The sequence below is a fragment of the Suncus etruscus genome, chromosome 2 (assembly GCF_024139225.1).
Source record: "Suncus etruscus isolate mSunEtr1 chromosome 2, mSunEtr1.pri.cur, whole genome shotgun sequence".
Taxonomy (NCBI): Eukaryota; Metazoa; Chordata; class Mammalia; order Eulipotyphla; family Soricidae; genus Suncus; species Suncus etruscus.
In genome coordinates, this window is record NC_064849.1 from 151,147,086 (window position 1) to 151,173,280 (window position 26,195).

A 26,195-nucleotide genomic window follows, 5' to 3' on the forward strand; every position below is an offset into this window, starting at 1 on the left:
CTTGCCCAAATTAAGCCTTTTGGTTTAATTTTCTCAGTTGCCAGTTTGAAATGACTATACTTTAATCTTTTTTTTTTTTTGAAATTACAATCAAGGTTGCCATCTGTTCTTTCTACAAACTGGAATTTCAATCATAACATATAACAGTGTTATAGTAGGGGGAATTCCATAGGGTCCCTCAGAACAAAGACCAATGTATGTTGGAGACATCTTCCAATCCTTCCTTTATCACTGGAGATGGGGCTTTGACCTTAGCCTTTTTCATCAACTGACCTAAACATATTTTAAACATCTGATTGGTAAAATTACATTAACTGACACTCTTTGCCAGATTCCCACTGGGCCTAATTCTGAGTCTGAGTAATGATAATAAGGTTTTTCTTTTCTTACTAAGTCATGAAGCCGATTTTAGAGTGGCAGAGAAATTGACCGCTTAGAGTTGTGGTTCTTGGCCAACTAGGCCTACCTAATATATATTTTCTTACTAAAGATTTTAAGATTTTATTTTATTTATTTCATTTATTTATTTAAATTATTTATTTTATTTTATTTTAAAGACATCTAGGCTATTCTGAAAACAACAAAAAAAGACACCATGAATGATCTTAAAATTTAATAAATGCCTTAAAACTATTAAAAATGATAAAGAGAAAAATGTAATGAACATATTAAATTATTTAACAAATAATTCCTGATGGCTTACTACTATGTGCCCATCATATGAATAAAATAGGAAAAGGTCCATGCTTTCCTCCTTGACCCAACTCCCCACAGTATGTGAGTCAAGCCTGACCCTGGCTGTGCTCCGGGTTCTTTCTCCTAGGCCTGTACTAAAGAGTCACTTCTGACAGTGCTTGGGGGTGATCTATGCTTTCTTGGATTTCATTTAGAATGAGGAGGGCAGAGGAAGATAATGCACATTAGACAGCAGAACTTAGATTAAGACTATATTAGAGAGTGACGCATGTTCATGGGAATCAAGAAAACAGAGCAGAATAAGTGTTTGAATAGTGTCAGGGAGCAGCAACTTATATACATTTAACTGAGGTGATCAGAGCAAGGCTCATGGAGAAGTTGAAGGCCAAGAAAAGAAATGAAGTGAAGGACTTGAAAGTGGATATCTAGAGTTAAGTATTTCAAAGAGAAGAATTTGGTCAAAAGCCTGGTGTGCTCAGAATCTCTATTTGAGACAGAGTAAGGATAAAAAGATTGAAGAATAAATCACAGAAATAAATCAGTGAGAATAAAGGCTCTTAGAGGCAAACCTGAGTTTTTTTTTTTTTACTGCATTTATTATATAAGAGCAGCCATTTACAAGGCTTGAACAAAAATCATTAATATCAGGATAAAACTTGCTCAAATAATTATCAAATAAATTGTGGGGGGGATAGCCAGCAATGCGCAGGTGTTAACTTGGTTCTGCACTCAGGAATTACTCGTGGAGATGCTTTGGGTGATTATATGGATACCAGAGATCAAGTCCAGGTTGGATTCAGGTTGGTTCATGCAAGGCTAGTGACCTACATACTGTACTGTCTCTCCAGCTCCTCAAAAATATTAATAAATCTATACTGATATCTCAATTTAGTCACACATAAAATAGAAAACCTGTCTCTATTTAATATAATATAATTAATATAATATAATTAATATATAATATTTAATATAAAATATCTAATATTTTAAAGTAATACAGTACATTCTAGTTTCAAATATCACTTAAGTACTCCATAATTATTTTGGCAACTAACATCCCTCACAAGTATCTAACTCCCCAATGGGAGAACAGTCTCTCTCCCCTCAGTTAGAATCACTGATCTATAGTCATCTTCAGGCAGTGCTCCGGGGTCATGTGATGCTGGAATTTCAATAGCAACTTAAGTTTCAAAGAAATAAAAAATATAAAGTAGGAGCATAACATCTGAGCACACGACTAATGTATATTCCCTCTCACTTGGGTCAGCGTAGATTGTTCGCTGAGTACTTATTCTATCTTCTATTTCACTTTCTGAACTATAGAGTCCTAAAGGTCAAAATGATGTTTCTCCAAAAACTGGAAATTGAGCTTCCCTACGATCCAGCTATATGACTCCTAGGGATATACACTAGGAACACAAAAATACAATTCAAAAATCCCTTCTTCACACCTATATCATTGCAAAACTATTTATAATAGCCAGACTCTGGAAACAACCAAGATGCCCTTTAACAGATGAATGGCTAAAGAAATGGTGGTATATATACACAATAGAATAGTATGCAGCCATCAGGAGAGATGAAGTCATGAGATTTTCCTATACATGGAATCTATTATGCTGAGTGAAATAAGTCAGAGGGAGAGAGATAGATGCAGAAGAGTCTCACTTATCTATGGGTTTTAAGAAAAATAAAGGACATTTTTGCAATAATCCTCAGAGACAAAGAGAGGAGGGCTGGAAGGTTCAGCTCACTACATGAAGCTCACCACATAGAGTGGTGAGTGCATTTAGAGAAATAACTACACTGAGAACTATCATAACAATGTGAATGAATGAGGTAAGTAGAAAGCTTGTCTAGAGTACAGGTGGGGGTGGGGCGGGGAGGAGGGAGACATGGGTGTGATGGGAATGTTACACTGGTGAAGGGGGGTGTTTTTTACATGACTGAAATCCAACTATAATCATATTTGTAATCAAGGTGTTTAAATAAAGATATCGAAAAAAGATGTTTTTGACTCTTGCAGCTAAGGCTATAGATATGTATAGATTTCATTAATTAAAGCTACTCTTCCAACATCAAGCATAACTTTCAGTAAAATGAGAGCATGTAGAGTCCAGTTGCTGTTGCAGACTCCAAACCATGAGCAGCTGTCCTATATTCCCAACATAATAATATGACAGGAGCAAATGCAATTCCTTGGTCCACTCATGTGACTATAGTAAGCTCTGAAAAATCAACTTCAAGTATGTATTTTAAGTTCTTTGCTCTCTCTGAAGAATCTGTAATCCGGGGCTGAAGTGATAGCTCAATGGTAGGGTATTGGCCTTGCACATGTCTGACCCAGGATGGACATAGGTTCAATCCCCAGTATCCCATATGGTCCCCTGAGCCAGGAGCGATTTCTGAGTACAGAGCCAGGAGTAACTCCTGAGCACCGCTGGGTGTGGTCCAAAAACCAAAACCAAAACCAAAACCAAAACCAAAACCAAAATCAAAACCAAAACCAAAACCAAAACCAAAACCAAAACCAAAACCAAAACCAAAACCAACAGAGTTAAAATAATAGAATCTGCAATCCATTTAAATTTCTAAGATAAAAATTTCTTTATAGAATGAAACTTTGACCTGGCTCTTTTCTAGCCCCTGTACCACATCCTCCCCTCCAAAAAAAAATTTTTTTAGGATAATTGACAAAAGGAATCCTGTCTCCTTTAAGATCTTTCTTACAGTCACACAAATGGTGGCTTCAGTGAACATGTCTGGGTCAGCATCCCTGCCTTGACATTTATGAACTGGACTGTGTGTGTGTGTGTGTGTGTGTGTGTGTGTGTGTGTGTGTGTGTGTGTGTGTTCTTAGTGATCTTCAGTAATATCGTTGGTAAGACATTTATACTCTTTCTTGTGTAAAAAGTAGGATGGCAATTTCTAATTAAGTTGTTGTGAGATTGTTATAATCCTTCATACTAACCTCTGGGTAGTGTCTGACATAAGGACTCACTGAATGTTAGTTGCCCCTATTATTGTTAGGGTTATCATTTTTCTTGACATTTTCTCAGTAGGCCTTTTATTTGAACACCAGATATACAGATTTAGTATATTCTAATTAGTCTATCAATGCCCTTCATTAATAAGTGGCTTCCAATATTGAATTTATATCTATGTGTGGGGAATCCGGAAGAGAACATTATTCATAACATTTATCTTGAATTTAATTAACAAAACAGAGACTAATAAAGTTGACTCTCACGAACCTTACACTCAATTCAAACCCTAATGCCCTTTTATATTTTGTATATATTTTATATCTTGTATATATTTTATATTTTGTACATTTTTGTATTTTGCATAGAGCAAAACCTATTTTGTACAAACGAAAGACATTTGATTTATACTTTTAATATTTATCTTGTTTAACTAAACTTCTCATTTCAGTTCATTGGTACAGAGATGCAAATGTGCATAAATTTGCATAATGTCTACTCAAATTATATACATATGTTTCTCTTACAAAATTAGTTATTTTTACAAGAAAGTTTGATAAGGAAGTAACTATCACTATCATTAGTAAATAAATTAAATTGTTTAGAAAACAAATAGAGCCTGGTATTTCTCTACCTGGTAGCACAACTGACATCAATTCTTCAATATAATTACCCTTAGTACTTAGGTATATGGTCATTTATGAGTCTAATTGTGCTTTCAAATAACCCACATGTGTTTCAGTATTTTTAAGTTTAGTTCAATTCCAATGCTTTCATTTTTTAGCATTTCCCTAATACATTGCTCTGGACACCGTGCTATAAGTTTACATAACTCTACTATATACAAAAATATACATATGAACAGTTTAATTTTAATGCTTCATTTGAGCAATATTTTAACATTTCACTTTGGCATTTCCTTAAGCATTGAGTAAAATCCTAGAGCAAGCCCTCAAAGCAAAATTAGTCATTCTCCATTTCTTTACTCAAAGGATCATTTTGTAATCTTAGTTTCACAGAACTCAATTAATTATTTTATAGTATTTCTCTTCCCCCTCATTTCCCTTCCATACTGGGACAACCACTTTCTCAGCCCAGAGTCCTTCACCTTTAGAGCATATCAAACCCAATTATTAATCTCTTTTGTCATTCCACCTATTCTTCCAGAGCAGTATCTTCTACCCATGTGACCTGAATATGAATCACCCATGATTTCTGTAATTCCCAGTAAAGCACAAATTTACACTCAAGCCTCTCCATGTTTAAGTGTCATTTTAATTCCCTTTCCACAAAATTTTGATATGACTGCCTTTAAAAAGGACCTACATTTCTAGAATACAGACCTGGTCTGTATTATGATTTAGTGTTTTTAAAAATGCAATTACTAAAAAGTAAGCAACTTTTACATCTTTGTGACACAAAAGAATGAAGAGCAGAAATTTACTTTCCTCCCTTGTTCTTAAGGAAAGAGTTACATAGTACAGATATTTAAGATGCAAATTTATAATATTGTTCTATGAATTAGAAATATTGCAAGTATTAGAATGCTATGCTAGGTATTTTTGATCCATTATAAATTCTATAATAAAACTTCTCTACCGGTGTTATCTGGTCAATAGTCTTATACATGTTTATTTATTGGACTTGAGAAATCATCAATGTTTTATGTAATATCATTTTATGATTTTAAAATGATACAATTTAAAAAACGGCATGAATATATCACTTTTTATCTGCTAAATTTTTTAAACCATGGTAATTTACAAACATGGAAGACTTCATTATATTCTACATAAACTTTCTTATGTAATATTGCAGATACATGTATGTCACATGTAATATATTAATAGTCACACATGGATAGAATAATATATGAGACTTTAAAGTTTATATGTTTTTCTTCTTCCAACATATTTTAAAAAATCATTATAAAACCTCGGCTGTATTATTAAATAACGTTAGTGTTATTAAATGTGATGATGGTCCTTGCTATTAAATTTCTTAACTGTTAATGATTTCACAAAAGAAGCAATTTAGGGACTTCTTTCACAGAACTATTATATTCTAGGGCTCCATGAAGCAACAATTACAAATTTGCTTGAATCACCCAGAGAACGTTAATTTTTATAAAAGGATAATATCTCATCCGAGTTGTAGATGCACTTGGCCTTTCTCCAATTGTATATTAAACTTCCAAAGAGCAGATCTGCCTTTTTCTTTACAGCTACCTTTTCATTTTCTTTCTTTGAAACAGACCCATAATGTTAGGGGGAAAATACCAAGAATAATAAATCCAAATCTCTGTATAAAATATACCTCCGTGACATCCTCAAGCTGAAAATCATAGGAACCAATAAAAATGCAGGCAGCTTACTGATAATGAGGTCAGAAATACAAATAAATTTACTTTTAATGAAGACGGGAGCGCAGTAATCAAAGTGTTAAAATTCATTTCATGCATATCTCATTTGCTTCGTGGCTGATATTTACCATGCAAGTCTGTGAGAAAGTAGAGGCCTAAGATGCTCCAGATAAATGGCTCAATTAATTGTACAGAGGTAGACCTCTTTGAGCTGCGCCAGAGCCGTGAGCTCTTTATTAAAAGCACTATTCTGTAGCCCATAACCTTGTTCCTTGACTCCTCTCTGGTTTCCAATTTAAACAAGTCCCCATGCGGCCTGCTCTAAAGGGCTTTGTCTCCCTGTCATTGTTAAGAGAGCTGAGGCATCCTGGAAGTGTGAAATCAGACCTCATGAGTTGAACGGTTCCCCAGGGAACGCTGGACCGCGCAGAAGGTCAAAGTCATGGGCCGGACCATCTAAAAGTGTCTGATCGCCGGTCTGTGACACAGCAAGTTGGGGGGCTGGGGGCGGGAGGGCGCTAGACTAAAGAGGACTGAAATTGAACACATCTTAATTAAAGCCCACAGACAGCAAAACAAAATGTTTTCTAGGCAGCCTGTCAACCGGGGCTTAAATTTAGCTCTGCTAATGAATCTGAGTCGCTAACTGTTATTTCTTAAGATAATAAGACTCTCCCGGAAGCTGATAAAAAAAAAACTGTAGCATGCCTTTTTTTTTTCTGCTGTTTTGTTACTTAAATATTTTCCAACAATGAAGACAGTTTTTCTCCAGAAAAGAAAAAAAAAAAAAAAAACACGGGGAAAGTCTAGGCACATAAAAGGTAGTAAACAAGCCTTCTTTCAAACTTAGGAGTCTGCAAACTGTGCTGAGCAGTGCCTGTATGCCTCGCCTTGTTTTAGAAGATCTGCTCATGTAATGGGACTGGTTCAGTGACAGATTATGTTAATTGTAAAATGCTCTTCCCCCTACTTTCCTCCCTCTTTCCCTCTATTGTTTCCTAAAAGAGATGGTGCATTAATTTGAGAGATCAATTCACCTGGGGTGGAGAAGTTTTCTATGAGTGTACCTTTTATTAGAGCAGAGAGGTAGGGCATTTTCTGAAAGGATTTCACAGTTCTCTCGGATCACTGTTTCTGAAATTGAGTGGCTGCTGTCCCAGGGGAGGCTGCGACCTCTTCCAAGGGAACTCAGCAAAACAACCCAGGGGAAAACGAAGGGGAGGGGCAGAGCCCAGGAACCCCTTTCTCTTCTGCTTTTAGAACTTGAAAGAACCAAGAGGCCAGGTCTAAATACTCTACAAAGAAAGAGCCTCCTGCAACATAGAAGAGTTGAAAATGTTCTGTTGAAAGCATAAATTGGGCCCCGTTCAAGAAAAAAGATAATTAGAAGCTAGAAAAGACAAATTCTATCATGAATTGTTTCCCATCACCAAAAAAAGAACTTTCTCCCCCTCTTTGGCCTTTTTCTCTGCACAATCTGTCCAGTTTGAAGGAACACTTGATTTAGCTGTAGAGAAAACCTCCCCAGTGAATGCAGGGCCTGGCTGGCTAGGATGGGCTTTGACGGTATAGAGAGACATTAACCTTTTCAGTGGTTAGTTGAAAGGTAAGTAAGTTGTACCAAGTAGTATTTTTCAGTTCATCAAACTTTTTCTCTCCTGAAGAATTTCGCCGACCAACTTTTAAAACTAGAGTGCCACTTTCTCAAGGCTGTGAAAGGCTGCCCACAATTTGACTGAAATTTCAATCCACTCTTGTGCCTTGCTCAATTCATGTGTATGTGTGGGAGTTGTAAATTGAGGCCTTAACCACCAGAGTTAATCTCTTTTTTAAATCTGTATTAACCTTAATGATTTGAAGTGCACTGTCCAACACTGGGCTATTGAGACTGAAGAAAAAACTACCCTCGACTATCAACAGTTTATTAGGGGCTTAACTGAAGTGACCTACTGTAGTAGTGTTCAGCTGAACAAGGCTATAGGCTTTTTGTAGAAAGGGAAAGAATTGAGGGTTTCATTAAAAAGTAATTTGTGCTTTATACTTACCCATTCAAAGGGAGTCTCAATTGCTCTTTATTCACACAGAGTTAATACAGTATCACAATGTTTCTCAATGAATGTGTTGTAACAAAAGAAAAATTTTACATTTTGAAAGGAAAAAAATTCTTTGTAACTGCAGTAAGATTGATGCCTATTTAAAAGATTGTTGAATCTTTCCTGTGTTCATGCTAAAGGATGGTATATAATTCTGTCTCTTTTTTGGTTTAAACTATGGAAACTTATGCTATAATAACTAATATTTTTTAAAAAATAAAGTTGGTCAACTTTGTCTGTCTTGTTGGACTAGTCTAAAAACAAAGTGCTTCTCAAGACACAAACATCTTAGAGCAATAATTTTATTTATTATAACATCATATCAGTTCAGAAAATATTCCTATCAGTTATCAGTGATTACAGCACTTCCTTCTTCACCTACAACACACTCCTAAATACAAGATAACCAAGACAGTAATGTTTTGCCCCACACACTCTCTCACTGTTGCTTAGTATCTTGTAGGATCTGGCTATAATTATCCACTTAGAGATATAAATTTTTTTTAAGATCTTTGAACAAAGTAGAAATATAAAATTTATAAAATGCTCAGCCATGCCCAAATTTAATGATCAGTATGAGAAAGATTGGAATACATTGCATACACATGTTTACACATGTTTATATATATACATATATATTCCTTAATTTCTGCCACTATCACAAATGTCATGAAGACCACAAAAGTGTACCCAGGGTCAAAGATTGAATTATCCTCTTTCTCCGGAATAGTTCAACATCACTGCCATTCAATTCAGAGTACATTAGATTATAAAATCAGTGTGGAATAAAGAATCATTAGATTTATATTCCTACAATTGGAAGGGTAAAAATAGAGAATTCGTTATTTAGTATTCCCTAAATTAACGTTCTTTGGTCAAACCGAAATCATGTTTAAATGAATTCCTAAGGAAAAGCCTATTGTTATTCACATTAATTTACATAGACTGCTAAGAAAGAAATATATCTGTTTTTGCAACTTTGAGAGAACATGTCCTTTAAATTCCATTGTGGCATGTAGGCCAAGTAGGTTAATATAGTTTGCATATTCATGAAGATTTAAAAACAATGACAGCTTCCCTTCACAAGCTTATATAATGGTACTCAATAAATGGGTAGGTATCTGAGTTTGTGAACTAAAAGGTACTTGAATATTTCTATAAAAAATACTGTATTGATATAAATGTCCTGTAGTGTGTTTCTGCATTAAGGTGTCCCCTGAATATTGATTTTTTTTAGACTTTTTTTTCTATTTTCATGTGGTTTTAGCCCAGTGCTCCTTCCTCTATAGAAAATCCTGGGGATTCCGGGTGCTAAGGGAAAGGAAAGGTGTTATTAGGTTGTTGAATGTTACTGCTAAGAATTCCAGAATCTATAGGTTATTTGGATACAAAGAATAGGCATAATCTCTGTGAAAACAATGGAAAGCTCTTATTTCTATCTTTAAGTTAATATTTAAACAGAACAAAAGAAGAGCAGCTATTCACTCATTATTGACTGTTGGTTCTAATAATAAATGCAGCACAATAAAAAGAAATGATTATGCTCACATTAATTTGATTATAATCATACCAAAAATAAAAAAGAGAATGAATTACATTTAGTATCCACTTGTTATTTAGTAAAGGAGTAAACTCAGCACATGTGCAAAAATATTACAAATGACTTTCCCACATTTTTCAGGTATGATGATTTTGAAAGAATGACAGTTGTTATTATCTTCTTGGTTACAAATGAGTTGATAATTACCTTGAAAGCAACTGTAAACTACAAATATTTAATTTTTGTCACTTAGTGGTATAAAAGTTGAAAAAAATTAAAAATATTTTCCCTTGAGAGCAAACATCTGCTATTTAGTTTTAAGGCATGTGCTCTTGCCTTTTCATTTTAATTCTGTTAAATGAATTTTAAAAAGGGCTTCAATCTCCTGTAATAGATTTTAAAGGCTTAGTGGAACAGTATATTCTTCCACTTCAGAAAAGTCAGCTACCTTTTTAAGGTCAAGTTGATGAACAATCACCTAGGTATACCTACTCCTCCATAGTGTCTGCTTAAAAGTAGCAATTACACTAAAATTTTCATAAAAATTAGTCACTAGTTCTATTTATCACCCATTTGAAATCAAGAATTTTAGGGATGGTCTGACGATTCCTAAAATTAAAAGGTTGATGATAATTTAATTCTAGAATATGAAGAAACAATTATCATCAACCTTTTAATTAATAAACTTCCGAAACAATGACCAAATCAGAAGGCTTTAAGAGATAAGCTAATTTGTGGCAGTTTTACAGTCCTGTTACTTGGTTAAGAAATTTCAGACAAGGAGTTTGGAAGATAGATAGAAGTAGTAGATCATATTTCTAACATGTTTGAGGCTCTTAGTTCGAGCCCCAGATAACATAGTGCTTCTCCCATTAGCAGCATCGCTGAGTGTGGCCTGGGTGACTTTCTCCCTCAGCATTACTGGGCTCAAGTATCTAATCATTAGTTTCCCATAGTCAGACCATTCCTTGGCTGGCTCCATAAACTTCAATAGTGATGACCCTTAATACAAAGAATAATTAGAAAAATATTGATGCTTAGTATAGATTCAGAATTATCTATGAGATATGCTAAGAAACAACTAACAAGAGTTTATACCAAGTAATTGAGTATTATGCCTATAACTGCTCAGTGAACTCTGCAACAGATTTTCTGCAGATTTAATTGAAAGAGTTGCTGTTCTAGGATCATCTGAGGGAAGCTGATACTGTCTGGGAGAAGGCAGAGCAGGACTCCCAAATGCTAAAGAGATGAAATCTAGAAGAAACATTCTCATTTTGTTGAGTTAATCTTGAGGAAGGTAAAAATTCAAACACTTTCATCTTTTATTTACACATTTTTGAGAAAGGAGAGAAAACACAAAAATTGGGTGGCTAACACATATGTCAGATCAAACCGGAACTTTTATATTTATACTATTTACTTTTATTTAGGCAAATTGAAGTGTTTTTATCAGTTCTTACCTGTAACATCAGCAGCCATTAACCCTTCTGCTCTGATTACTTTCACTTGGAGAAATCCCACATCTTTCAGGTTATGAAATATCCTCAATGGGCTCTGAAAGACCCCAATATCAGTATTAGAAAAAGAAAGGTGCCAATGGATTTCCAAGAACATGCAGAGAAATAATCAAAAATCAATTCAGATGAGCCTTGAATACATGTATTCCCCAGTATGTAATCATATATTAATTTATGCATACTTGTCATAAGCAAATTTGTGAAAGAAAAATTTTTCCCAAAACATGATTATTTTCAGTGGTGGACAATGGTGATTGATGACTTCTTTCTTCCTTCATTCTGTATACCATGAGTCCAAAAAAAATCTTTCAGCTAAAATGTGATGGTTTAGAGACTTATGATTTTTAATACTGATCTTAAATTGCTTATCATATAATACTACAGACTTTGGAAGTAGCAAAGTTCATATTATATTAAAGACTTTTCCTTTTTCTTTTATTATTTTCTTCTTAGTGACTCTTGTGGTTTGCATGTACTAGATGAGGATTAAATTGGTAGGTGAGAATTAAAACTATCTCTCTGACTATATCAAATGTTTATGTTGCCTCTTTCATATTATTTTCTAAAAAAATCTGATAACAAATATAAATTCAAGTGATGAGAATTTTTCCTTTGAAGTTTCATCTAATTCTAATATGTAAGAAGTAATAATATAGAAATGTTAAAAGAATCAGATCAAAGTAATAAATATTTTACAATTTTGTGGTTTTTATATTATTTTATTTAATAATTTAAGGTGGTGAAATGATAGTAAAAGGAACTTGCCTTGCATACGACTGACCCACATTTGATCCCTGGCTTCCCATATGCTTATCTAAGCCTCCCAGGAGTGATTCCTAAATGCTGAGCCATGTATAACACTTGAACATTGTTGAGTGTGGCCTAAACACCCAAAACCGAAACAAACAAAAATAATTAAACAACATGTGTTTTGAATAAGTTCAACACCTAAATAAATTAAAAGAATATATCAGAACCTTAATTCTGAAATGTAGTTAAAGGGCACACATACTTGGAGAGGAAATTAAACCTTTGGAATACAGATACTCAGAGATATACTTATGTCAGAATATTTTCCTCTTAATCAGCATTTTTATTCAGTAAATCCAAGGAACTTCTTTCTTCATTAGAAACTTTAAAATGATTTAAAATCAGTGATCAAAACATACTTTTGGATTATAAATTTGCCTAGTAAAATGTTACTAAAGTAGAAAACATTCCTAAACTTGTATCAAAAACGAAAATACTGCCAAACAAAAGCTTACTGTAATATGAATTTTATCAGTCTCATATGATTAGTCATTGTTTGCACAAACCTATGACATTGGTATACTGAGAGGATGGAATACATGTATGTGTGATCTGATAGCCAACTTTTGAAAAAGAGTGTTTAACACTTATCTTTGATTGTTTCTAAATAATTGTTTATCACCAAAAACCAGTTTAAACTACCCAGATGACAGGGTTCAGTGAAAATGCACTTCTCACTCAGCTGGAATACCTATAAATTAAGGGCTTTAGTAATGAGTGGGGCTTTTGACAGCAGTTTATAGTTCAGAGATTTCAAGTAGTTTTTCTAAAGTCCTCTTTCTTCTGTCTGAGAGCTTACCCAGTCTTATAAACCAAGTATGCCTCCTAACCTAGAATGATAAAATGATAGCAAAGATTCTTTTATCTAAAGGCATCTTTGCTTTAATTTTTTTTTAAAGCTTTTACCCCCATTGTTTCTTAAGTCATGCCCAAAGTTCTTGGGGCTATAAGTGGGTCTGAGCTTGGGCACTGCTCCAGGAAGTGGTTAGGGAAACTATGTGGTACCAGGTTTAAACCTGGGCAAATCGTATTCAAAGTCCTTTTCGGTCTCTCCTTGGATATTAAGGAGCAATTAATTCTTTACATAGTTAATAGTTGTTCATGATTGAGTTTCTATCAAACAATGTTCTAATACCCATCCTGTCACCAACTTTACCAGGGTATATTTTCCACCACCCCAATTTCTCTCCTGCAGTTCAAGTCTGCCTCTATGGCAGACATTTTTCTTCTCTCTTTTTCTCTCTTTTAAAAGCACATTTTAAATCAAGTTCATTGTGACTAAAACAAATATCATCCGTGCTCATGTCTGAGAGTCATTTCATACACGGGTCACCACACACACACACACACACACACACACACACACACACACACACACACACACACAGTTTCTGGAACTTTTGCTTCTGTGTTCACTTTAGAGAGGCAATTATTGTTTGAAGGTTTCATTTCCACCCATCAGTGGCATCCAGTAATTCATTGCAAATTTCAACGGTTTAAGACAGTGACATATCAATTATAATAAGCCCAAACCTTAAATTTACCAGTTAAAATTTTTAACTTTAAGTAGTACTTCATTAAGAGGTATTTCTGCCTTGTTATTTATAGTTATTTTAGAAGGCCTCGAAACCTGGATGGTTTGTGAAGCCAGAAATTTCCATAGCAGAGGAATCTATGATTTGCTGTGAATCCTTTCAGCCCTCAATAGATGGGAAAAGATTGAAATGCTCTGGAGAGGAGTCCTCTTTATTTTTTTAATGAAAGGCTGTATAATATATTTTCTCTATGGCTGCAGCAGCTGTCAGAGAGAGCAGCTCAGTTCAGCTCTATTACGGGAGAGGCAATACCCCATCCTATGGCTTCGAGATGCTCTGAGGGGCCAGAGCTGATTGACAGCTTGTCACCGTGACGTCTTATTCCATCTCTGTTATGGAGAAAATTAATGTCACACCACCAGCCTTATGACTCGCTGTCATCTTAGAACCGCTCACCTTTTATCAATGCTCTAAATAACATTTCAAGCCCATCGTCTCACGGTGGACAATCCGGTCAAGGGACATTAAATCAGATGACTGTGAAATGTCATAATAAAAATGGAATGCTAACAACTTCTTCTCTAAACTAGCTTCTCTGGTTTTTAAACTGTGACAAGGGGGAGCAAGGGTTCAGCATACCCATTCTGAAAAGGTCATACAATCGCTCTTGGTCTACTACCCATTACTACTCGCCCCCCATTGACCTTCCCTGCTTTCCTCCCCCCACACCCCACCCTTCAAGAAGAAAAAGAGAAAAATGGAATTAGCCATCTTTTCAGAATGTGGTGATCAAATAATGGTGCACACAGTATAGGCTGTTTAATTTGTGGGGCTTCAATGCCTCAGCAATGAACAGCTGAACAACAGCAATGGAGAGCTTTTACAGGGCTGTTTCATGAGAGGGAGACCAAATCATTTACTTTCCTTACCACAATCAATGCCAAATCAAGTCCCTGAATTTAACTTAAATCTCAAACAAATACACATACTCTCACAGAAAAACATATAAAGAATTTTCCAAATCATATCCTTTTTATGTATCCCTCAAAAGAAGAGGTATTTTAGACATGGTAGAGTAAACATTCACTTTATCATCTATATAAAAAAGGAAACACAAGATGGTTTCATAATTAAGTCTTTGTGTTTGTATTATTATGAGCAATTATAACATATGTGTTACATTGCATATATTAGTGTCTTAGCAAATAGTTCTGTAGAAAGATATAGAAGTCTATGCTTGAGATTCAAGACTACATAAAGCAAATTTAAATATGGTTCAATTTTTTAGTATTTGGAGCAGAATATAATATGAGGATTGAATATCCACACCGTCTTTTGTATTTTACTACAATGATGAACATCTAAAAGAAGATATGAAAACAAGTATTCAAGTACTGAAAGGAACTGGCCAACTTAAGGAAATCAATGCAGAAAAAAAAAAAAGAAAAAGAATTAATAATAGTTGGATTATTTCTAACTACCTTGTCTACAGAACCATTCAAACATATGGGATCATGTCAAAATATTAATCCATTGAATATGGTATTATAATACCCAGAACAAGTTTTTTTTTATTAGCACACCAATTAATTTCTTTAAAATGGTTTTTTAATTTATCAAGGTCATTCTAGTCACAGGAGAATAAGTTTTGGTAGATACCAAAAATATGAAATAATCCTCCCTGTGTGCGGACATGTAGTTGAAGATGCCACCTAATACCTGAGGTTCTAAGGTGGTTTAAAAATATATACTATTTAGCCTTACTAAGTCACCTCTATTAAAATGTTTATGATAACACCATTGGTGGATGAGTTGTACAAGCATTAGCAGACAGCTGATTCAGGGGAGATAGCCAGAATAAATTTGCTGAAGCACACATCCTGCTAATCTGTTTGAAGAATATTGTAGAGCATTAGTACGAGCACTTCATGTTATCTGCACAGCCTGATAAGGTACATCTTTATTAAATTCAGTTATTGAAAGGATGTCAGTCAGCAAATAGGAATATTTTTAAATCTGGGGGAAAAAATTAAGCAGTTCTTTGTTAGTCAGAGCTTGGTTTCATGGCTGAGTGTCTAGAGGAGCTTTCTAAACACCTGGCGGCATTGTACAATACAAGCTTTGTAATTTTAAGTGGAAAAGCTTTTTTTCCCCCAGCTTTATGGGCACTGAGGCATTTACTTTTTCGAGCTGCCTATGAGGAAGAACGATGGAGTAAGAGCTCCCCTCTCTGCTGATTCAAGTAAACTACAGCCTGGACCCGCGCTCAGGATGAGGCGGCTAAGAAAGATTGATAGTGTGAATCCTTGGAGAAAAGGAGTTGTTTTAGTAATGCACTGATCTATGCTATCATCTACAATTGATGAGAAGTAAAGAATGCTTCCTGCTAAGCAAAGTTTACCTTTAATTTTAGGAAATAATTGAGATGACATAGGGCTTTTCTAAGTGGTAGCCAATAAAAAACAAATACCAAACTACTAATTACTCTAAGTGGCCCTGCTCCATTTCAACTTGGAAAAACAAAGAAATCTTAACCACATTTACAGAGTTGATGAATTAAACTTAAATTATGCTGTATAAGCTTGACTTGCTTTCATGAGGCGTTAATTTCTCTGCATGATAATTTGGCAGCAAGATCAAACCACAGAGTAGAATCTTAGAATCCAGAATTTGATCTGGAAGACTAGAGATAAGCTTTGTAGGCGTTAAAAGGTAATACAATTGCTTTTGTATGGAACTTGGATTTGTCAAGTTTTCTGTATCTTCTGATTCATCCATCAGGTGGCCTTTCACAAGCACTTCTGTCAAAACAGTCATATTATTTACAACCTTATCTAGTAAAAAAAATGACCCCAAAGGAGGAAAGCTACATACGTACATATCTCTTTAATATCGCCTCCCTTTCTTTCTGGTCCTCCAGGGAATTGGCAGAGAGATCAGAGATACTGACTGTGGCTGAAGCTGTGAGGGTGACCAGCAGAACCAAGTGTCCTTCACCCTCTTCCAGCCGCAACTCCAACTTGTGTGTCTGCTCCCTGCTGAGAACAGACAGATCGATCTGGCACCTAGAAACAAATTCATTGATTTAGCTAGATTTTTTTTTTCGGGGGGTTGGGGGGTGGGAATACATCTAAATCAATGAATGCCATTTGGACCAGTTGAAGATTATGTTTTCTATATCTGCTAACTTTTCCACAACATTCAAAGTTTGATGCTCCTATATCTAATCAATCACTTGTGCTCCATAAGATACAAAATAGGTGTTTATTTGATTATCACTCACTGTTGCAGTATTTATAAGTTGGCAGGGACTTCTAATACTCTAATAAATTAAAATACAGAGCATTTTCTGACATACACAAATGTTGTTAAGAAATAAGTAGATCACACCCCTTGGATCATACCCTAAAGTATGTTTTGAGGCCAATGAAGTAGAGCAAGTGATAAAGTGATGGAGGCACTGGCTTTAATGTCAGGCACAGAATATTCTCCAGCCCAGTTCCAGACCTCTTACTCCCGCCAGTACCAGTGCATGTCCATGAGTGACCCTTCACAATAAAAAAAATTTTTTTTACATTTTAAATACATGCCAACTTATTCACAGAACACTGCCTAAATTGAAAGAAAAACAAATTCTCTGAAAATATTGTAGCTCAGTGTCTTTATCAGAGGTGACCTAAGAGAAGTTTCACAATGTGGCAGCTCAAGCTCAGATTGGCCCATGATCAAAGAAAAACACTTTGCAAACAGTTCATGAAAATGTCAATTAATTTGAAAGACAAGGATAACATGATCACAACAAAACTAAAGAAAGGAGCAGGTATGTATAGAAGTCACTTACATGGGAAATGGCTAATTATAAGACCAATACTAATAGAGTAGCTAGCCATCAAGGACAAATCACATCTTTACTCCTCCTTCACTCCATTTCTTGGTCTATTCTTTTGCTTTTATTTATTTATTTATTTATTTATTTATTTATTTATTTATTTATTTATTTATGTTTTTGGGCCATAACTGGTTTATGCTCAGGGGTTACTCCTGCCTATGCATTCAGAAATCACTCCTGGCTCAGGGGACCATATGGGAAGCTGGGGGATTGAACTGGGTTCCGTCCTAGATCAGCCACATGCAAGGCAAACGCCCTACTGCTGTGCCATTGCTCCAGCTCCTATTCTTTTGCTTTTACACTAAAGTCTTATGAGCAGGTTCTAGTTGGGTTCAAACAACTGTGTTGTGCAAGTGAGTATAGGGATGAAAATTCTACTTCCTTGTTACTTTTGAATAAATATGTACAGATGTGGTACTTTTGCAAAGTGAATTTAATACTAATTACCAGTGATCCTGCTTGAATGTTTTTGTGGTTGTCCAATTTAAGGCTTGAAATATAATGCCCCATGTAATGATATTAAGTGGTGAGAAATTTAGGAGGTGATTCAGTCCCAGGAGAATTTTCATAAATGGTATTAGTACTTTTATTTTTTAAATATAAATCTTTATTACAAGTATGTTCGTAGTTGGGTTTCAGTCATATACAGAATAACCCTCCTTCACCAGTGCAACATTTCCACCACCAGTATCCCCACCACCTCCCCTGCCCTACCTATATCACAACAGCATTCTACCTCTCTCATTCTTTAACATTGTCATGCTGGTTGTTAGTGTAGTTATTAGTACTTTTAAAAGGAAGACTTGAGAAGTCTCTGTTCCTTTCAACTTGCAGTTACTAGAGAAAAGGTGGTCAGGAAATGGGATTCGCACCAAAAACCCAATCTTTGGCACCTTGTTCTTGTCCATACCAGTCTGCAAACTGAGATACATAAGTTTTTGGTTTTATTTTATAACATAAGTTTTTGGTTTTATTTTATAAGTAACCAAGCCTAAACAGCTGACTCTCAGGTTCATTTGCATTGAGCTAATATATAGTGTTATGTCTAGAACAAAGAAAAGACTCACTATGGCTAATAAATAGAAGTCCTAGTTGATTATGTATGTGAGTACTTTATTTAAAATATAATTTTATTTTGTTTTGGAGCCACACCTGCTAGTACTCCTAGTTTGTTACTTAAGGGTCACTTTTGGCAATGCTCCAGGGACTCTATATAGGATCAGGGATTGAACCAAGGTTGGCCACATGCAAGGCAAGTTCCTGGCTTGCTATATTCTCTCTATCATTCTGGTGGATGACTAAATCCTATATTATCTCTCTGATTAATTTATGAATTTTTATTTTACTTTTGAATTAATAGAATTTCAGGCATCAGTGTTCCACCTCTGAATCTGCTACTGTCAGAGATACTCCACAAATCACCTTGGTTTCCCACTACCCAGCCCTCCTTACCTCCTTATCAAATGCATTATACTTATTTATTAGTGCTTGGCACACATGTTTACAATAAAGTTTATTTTACATTTTCTATATATATGGTCACTTTACCTCTATAACTCCAGAATGTCCATGTACTCTGACCAATGCTTCTATGCTACCACTTGTTGATCTCCTTTTCCTATTCCCCTCTCACGTTGGCATACTCATTGCTATAATCCAGGGCCAAGATTCTGTACATATTAATACACTCCATTTCCTTACTTCTGGGCATTTCTTAGAAAAAGCAACAATATCCTCCACAACTAGCATCACTTTCTGTTACTTATTAATTCAATTACTGCTTCCAAACACCTTAGAATTCTCCCACCAATCATGCCAGTACTCACCTAATTTTTCCTCCTTTATTTTATTTCTGGGCCACACAGGATAGTGCTCAGGAGTAACATTGCCTCTGTGCTAAGGGGTTGCTTTTGAATTAGACTTTTGAACTTGGACCCAGACTTCTGGTATGCAACGTATGCATTCAGCTATATCTCTAGGATGTACCTGGTTTGGATAAGGCATCTGCTCTGTCATATAAGATGTATCTAGTCATTTTTGCCTTGCTATTAATTTTCAATTAAATAACCTACAGTTGTATTTTTCTTCTATAAGCTGAAATACCTGGAGGACAGAAATCTAGCACAAATCCTGAGTATAGTTGGTGTTCCTTAAATACCACCTGTATGGGGATTCAGAGAGGTTTAAAAAAAAGATTAGTCCTGTTAATAGTTACTCTCCCATCCATTTGTTCTTTCACTGTGGACTTTGTGTGCTAGTCTTGAAGATTTCAAATAATCTATCTTTCCATTTCTCACCTAAGTTTTAGAGCTAACACAGACTTGGTGTATTGCTTTGAATAAGATAAGTGGCTCAGAGTCTATGGCTAGAGATTTAATGCATCCGTGTGAATCAGGTTCAGTTGTTCATTGCTGTTCTGTTACTGAGAAAATCGCTTAAACTTATGGTACACATTAGCCTTCCTCAATTACTAACACATTTTGAAAAGAGAAATCTTGTCATTGCATAAAATCATAAGAATATAGATGAAAAAGCACCGTGAATCTTTTTTTTTTTTTTTTTTTTTTTTTTGGTTTTTGGGCCACACCTGGTAACGCTCAGGGGTTACTCCTGGCTATGCGCTCAGAAGTCGCTCCTGGCTTGGGGGACCATATGGGACGCCGGGGGATCGAACCGCGGTCCGTCTCCTAGGCTAGCGCAGGTAAGGCAGGCACCTTACTCCAGCGCCACCGCCCGGCCCCAGCACCGTGAATCTTAAAAGTGCTATGTAAATAAAGTATGAAGCTTTATTGTCAAATGCATTAGTTCAATACTGGAATATTTTAAAAACTTAAAATGAGGAAAAAAGACATCTGTACCTGATTCAACCATTTGTCAATCAGAAAAAAAAATCGAGTTTTCAGAGCCATTTTCTCTCATTCCACAATGGGGAAATATAGGATCAGAGTAATTACTAAGTAATGGCAAGAAATCGCACCATTGTCTATGAAATCCATATCAAACTTGGGGCTTCTCTGTGATTTTACAAATAGGGTAACACTAGTGGTACATGAGGTAGGAACCATTCCTGATGTTTTCAGGGGAGGGAAATGCTCAGGACAAATCATTCTCAGGGTCTGCCAAGGTCTCTCCAAGAGCTAGGATCAAATGAGAGTCCTCACACATGTTAGGAATGCACTCTCCTACTTTGAGTATTTCTATTATATTTCTTTGTATTTTTTTTTAAACACAATGTATATTTTAGTTATTTGAAAACTAGAAAAAAGGAGATCATTTCTTTGGTGATTTTAGTTCTACAAGTTCTAGGAAGAACATTTCAACATTCTTATTTTCTTTTCTTCTGTCTTTACATCTTTCCTCCCAGATAAAAAAATCTTGTCATCAGCATCCTAGGTGTTTTATGTTAAGTCCACTGGGAAGCAAGAAATAAGTGTTAGAACTATTTGAAGGAATACCACAAGTTTTTTTTGGATTTTTTTGTAAGTCAAATTACTTTTTATTTATTTTAAATAATTTTTTATTTAAGCACCATGTTTACAAACATGTTTATAATTTTGGATTTCAGCCATAAAATGCACAATGCCTTCAGCAGGGCAACATTCCTTTTACAATTATTCCCCATTTTCCTCCTCCCCCATCCCTTGTCTTTGAGACAGGCATTGTATTTCTTTCTGTATCATTGTCATGGTAGTTGTTTAGTGTAGTTATTTCTCTAACTGTTCTTAGCAGTGTTTTTACTGAGAGTTTACTAAAAATTTACTCCTGGCTCTCTGCTCAGGGATTTTTCCTGGGAGGACTCAAAGGCCCACATGGGATCTTAGGGATCAAATCCAGGTTAAAGGACTTCAAGTGACCTACCTGATATACTATCTCTCTAGCCTGATAGTCCTCATGTTTAAGATAGAACTCAAGCTTTATAAATAACTAGTATCTGCATTAATACTAGTATTAATATCAAATATGCCTCAGGTGATCTATGAGAGTGATGAGGAAAGGGTAGAAGCTGTATAATAAGGAGGGGTTGACTGTGGTCCTCCTACTTCCTAAAACTACCTTGCCTGAATAATAGTCATGTATAGTTCATTCAGTGACTTTGCAGATTATATAAGCTAGTTTTATGTTTGTTGGTTTTTTTGGTTTGATTTTGAGCCACACCCAGTGATGGCTCTGAGCTCAGAAATTACTCCTGGCAGACTCAGGGGACCATAGGGGATGCCTGGGATCAAACCTAAGTTGATGGCACACAAGGCTAACCCCTACCCCTCTGTGCTACCAATCTGGCCCTTATATAGGTAATCTAACTTTGATTGCACTAATCTAACAACATGGAAAATTGGCCTAAACAGAGCCCAGTAAAAGAAACTGTATGAAGATAATGATAATTGAGCAAACATAGTGAACAGAGCAATAAACAAAGCATTATTCAATGCTGACACTTCTATTTCCAGAGGATTCCATGTTGGTCTTAGTATCATTAATAAATCAATAATGGTATAATGTAATCAAGTAAGAATTTGGTCCAAGTAATATGAATTGATTAAGAATATTTACAATGTAGGAACAGGGTGATAACTCAAAGCTTTGAAGTATATAGGTTCCTGGGTGTGATCCCAGGCATTATTTGGCATTCAGAGCATCTGTGACATAACCCTGATGACCTTGACACAATGGGAGAATACCCCACACATAGAATATTTGCAATATCAACTTACCCTGCTATCAATGAGCTTGTAGTATAGATTTCACCTTGAAATTTTAATAACATTATAAGGACATCATGGTTAGCAAATAATTTTAAAAACTAAATAAAAGACATCTCTTCATAAAATTTCTTTTACAGTGGATTGGTTTGCCAATGAAATGACAAAATTATAAAGCTTTCAGTTGTATTTATGAGAGAATGGCTTTATATCACTAAATCTAAGCATACATTATAAAAACCTTAAATTGTAAGTTATATAATGCACAATTCCTTAATTTTGCTTTTTTTTTTTTTTGGTTTGTTTTTGTTTTGGGGTCTATGTGGAAGTTTTCTGCTCAGGGCTTACTTTACTTTATGCTCAGGTATCACTCCTAATAGGCTTAGTGGACCATATAGGGTGCTGGGGATAGACTCCAAGTAGATTGTTTTGGGTCTGGAGCAATAGTACAGCAGATAGAGTGTTGCCTTGTATGTGACCGACCCATGCTTGACCTGGGCTCAATTCCAGGCATCTCATATCGTCCTTTGAGCCTACCAAGAACAATTTCTAAGTGCAGAACCAGGGATAATACATGAGCACACCGGATATGCTCCAGTCCTCTCAAAAAACCAAGTAGGTTGTGCTCAACACAAATGCCTACCCACTGCACTAAATCTCTGTTCCCAAATTATTTATATTTTAAAGAGTTCAGTTTTCACTAAAGAGCTTTCACATTTCATGATTCTTCAGCCTTTATGCACATCATAAAATGCTAATGCTAATATTACCTTTCTGTTGTCACAGTTATTATTTAAAGGTCTTTGGGGAGATTACTTCATCATAGGGTACTTTTTAAAATTTGTAAAATTCTTCATTTATTCACTCAATGGTTAACTATGTTGCATACTGTGGTGCATGAAAATCATTTTTAGAAACTGTCATTCATAAGAAATGTTACCGAAGATGAGGACATGACATAGGAAATTAAGTGTTTTCGTGTACAAGAAAACACATAATACCATATAAACACTGGAGCATCATGGATTCATCCCTGAAGGTCCCTGAGTACTACTATGGTGGCCCCAGTAATCAGATCAACATTGGATTCTCAGGCCCTTTCACTGAAACTGCTAGCTTAGTTAACTGAGAATTTTAAAACAAACAAACAAACAAACAAAACAAAAATAAAGCAGTTTCAAAGTAAGCATAAACTTTCTGAGGAAGTCTTCAGAAGAAAATATAGAAACTCATGAAAAAATATGAATGAATATATATATACATATATATATATATTTTTTTTTATTTTTGGGTCACACCCAGCAGCGCTCAGGGGCTATTCCTGGCTCTATGCTCAGAAATCTCCCCAGGCAGGCTCGGGGGACCATATGGGATGGCAGTATTCGAACCACCGTCCTTCCACATGCAAGGCAAATGCCCTAAAGCTATGCTATCTCTTCGGCCCCAGAAAATATTATTATTTTAGTAAGTTGAGTTCTTAACCTATATAGGGAAGAGAAGAAACCCAAGAAGTCAGGAGGTGAGTAAGAAAAGTCACTGGGGCTGGAGCCTCTGCACATTGGTGGGGTAGAGGTGACATGTAACTGTATTCCTGAATCACAGAATCAACAAAACTGAAACCATAAGATACAATGACAACTGAATTTAAAATATATGCCTATCAAGGAAAAAGACTGTGTGGTCAGTAAACTGGGGGCACAAGTGGAGGGAAGTTGACATTGATGGCAGGGTTGGTGCTGGACCATTGTATGTCTGAAAGCCAATTATGAATAACTTCATAAATCACAGTGCCTTAATAAAAATTTAAAAATAAAAACCAACATAAAAATAGAGGTACATTTCACTCTTACACGAAAACCCATAATTAATATATTGTAAATCAGTGAACCTAAATTAAAATAAATAAAAACATTTTCTTTCATTGAGGCCTTGCCCACTTGGAATAAGTTTTTTTTCCCCTTTTGGTTTTTGTTCCATGCCTGGTGGCACTCAGAGGTTACATCTAATTCTACACTTAGAAATTGCTCCTGGCAGGCTCAAGGGATCATATGGGATGCTGGGGGATCGAACATAGGTCAGCTGCGTGCAAAGCAAATGCCCTACCCACGGTGCTATTGCTCCAACCTAGAGAATAAGGTTTTCTTATCATATATTGCAAATAAACAATTTTGTGTGGGTTATAAATCTGTTTTCGCCATCATTCCTCTCCATTTTTTATTTTGGGAGCCACATTTTACAGTAGTCTGGGGCTATTCTTGGTTCAGGGATTCATATATAGTTCCAGGCATTGCAATAGGATTGACTGCATACAAGACAAGGATTCTATACTCTGTACTGGTTCTCTGGTCTCTAGAGTCTGCCTTCTTCTCACATTCACATCTGTAGCACTTTTTGGCATGGGTAGGCCCAATGCCTTAGTTCTGAAAGCAATGCAATTAACCAAGTCTGTGGAAGCTTACTAATGTATAATATATGTACCCCAAATCAATGCCACTCTAAAGATAAACAAGCATTTTGTACACTATTAAATAATGCAATCAATCTTGCTATATCGGATTGTGAATAACTAACTGAATAAAATTGCATAACACAGGATTTACTTATTCTGCACGTTCATAAAAACAACTTGTTCTCTGACAGCACTCATTCTTGGCAATTTACAGCAGCTGTCAGCAGCCAATTTGTTCAGATTACTGCTCTGCATAAAAGTGTAACAATCATGAGGATTTATTAGCTGATTATTGTAAGGTAGCAGCCCGCCTCGCTTGCCAAAATGTAAGTGATCAGAAAGTTAAATAACTACATGAAGAGTAACACCTCCACTTGAGATTTGTAGTTCAGAACAGGTAAAAGATGTTCAAATTTGCAGTTTGGTATGTAACACTTAAGCTGGATATTAACTTCGCAATATTTTATTGAGTACTTATGGATTCAGAACATTGAATTCAAGACCAGGAGAAATAAGCATGCTGGGCTTGAATGAGAAGAGTCAGTACTGAGTTTGAGTTTTACAGCAATCACCTCTGCTTTACAGCTTTATACTAATTGTACAAACTTAACCACATTCAACTTCACTTTTTTTCAACTGAAAAACTGATAGGAGTCCTTCTTGCCTTCTGAAATGACAAGCCAGTGTATGTAAGAACACCCTATAAGTTGTGAAGCTCTAAAACAATTCGCCTTGTTTTCTTTCATTCATGGTAAACTTGTTTTTGTGTGACATTTTACTGCCTAGAAATGACAAACTTGTGATATATGTACTGCTTTTTCTTCAAATATATATATATATACATATATATGTATATATATATATACATATAGACTGCTTTTTCTTCAAAGACAAATGTGAAAGTACTTGAAAAACATATTTTTTTTGTTTTTTTGGCCACACCTGCCAGCACTCAGGGGTTACTCCTTCGCTCAGAAATTACTCCTGGCAGTCTCAGGGGACTATATAAAATGCCTGAAATTGAAATTTGGGTCCTACTCTGGTTGGCTGCATGCAAGGCAAAAGCACCACCACCGCACTATTGTTCTGGCCACAGTAGTTGGAATTTAAATGACAATATTACTCAGATTTTTTTATGCTTTGTTTATAATGCTCCTCTTTTAAATGATACAAAAATATTTTTATTCAATTACTTTGGAACTTGGTGCTTCCGATAAATCAATATTATTCTAATTGTCTTTACATTAATAGCTTATGTCAATTCTTTAGAGAAGGAAGAAGGGAAAGCTATACTTTCCAGCAATAAAGAAATATTCAGATAATTAAATTAAATTAGGGAACTAATTATGGGACATTTATTATATGCCATATTTATTTATTTATTTTTGTTGTTGTTGGTTTTTTTGTGTTTTGTTTTGGTTTTTGGGCCACACCTGGTAACACTCAGGGGTTATTCCTGGCTATGTACTCAGAAATCGATTGTTTCTGGCTTGGGGGACCATATGGTAGGCCAGGGATCGAACAGAGGTTCTGACCTGGGTCACCCTTTTCCAAAGCAAACACCCTACCACTGCACTACCACTTCGAGCCCAAGATCACCAATTTTTGATTTAAGCA

At 35.5% G+C, this 26,195-nt stretch overlaps 1 protein-coding gene across 1 annotated transcript in view; it reads right to left on the reverse strand.

Moving 5' to 3' along the window:
• MCTP1 (multiple C2 and transmembrane domain containing 1) overlaps positions 1-26,195 on the reverse strand; it is a 397,320-nt gene that overhangs the window by 200,803 nt on the left and 170,322 nt on the right. Inside the window, exons 10-11 of the mRNA XM_049769129.1 lie at positions 16,419-16,605; positions 11,139-11,232 (exon numbers count right to left, since the gene is read on the reverse strand). Coding sequence (XP_049625086.1) covers positions 11,139-11,232; positions 16,419-16,605 — 281 coding nt within the window. The remainder of the gene's footprint in view (positions 1-11,138; positions 11,233-16,418; positions 16,606-26,195) is intronic.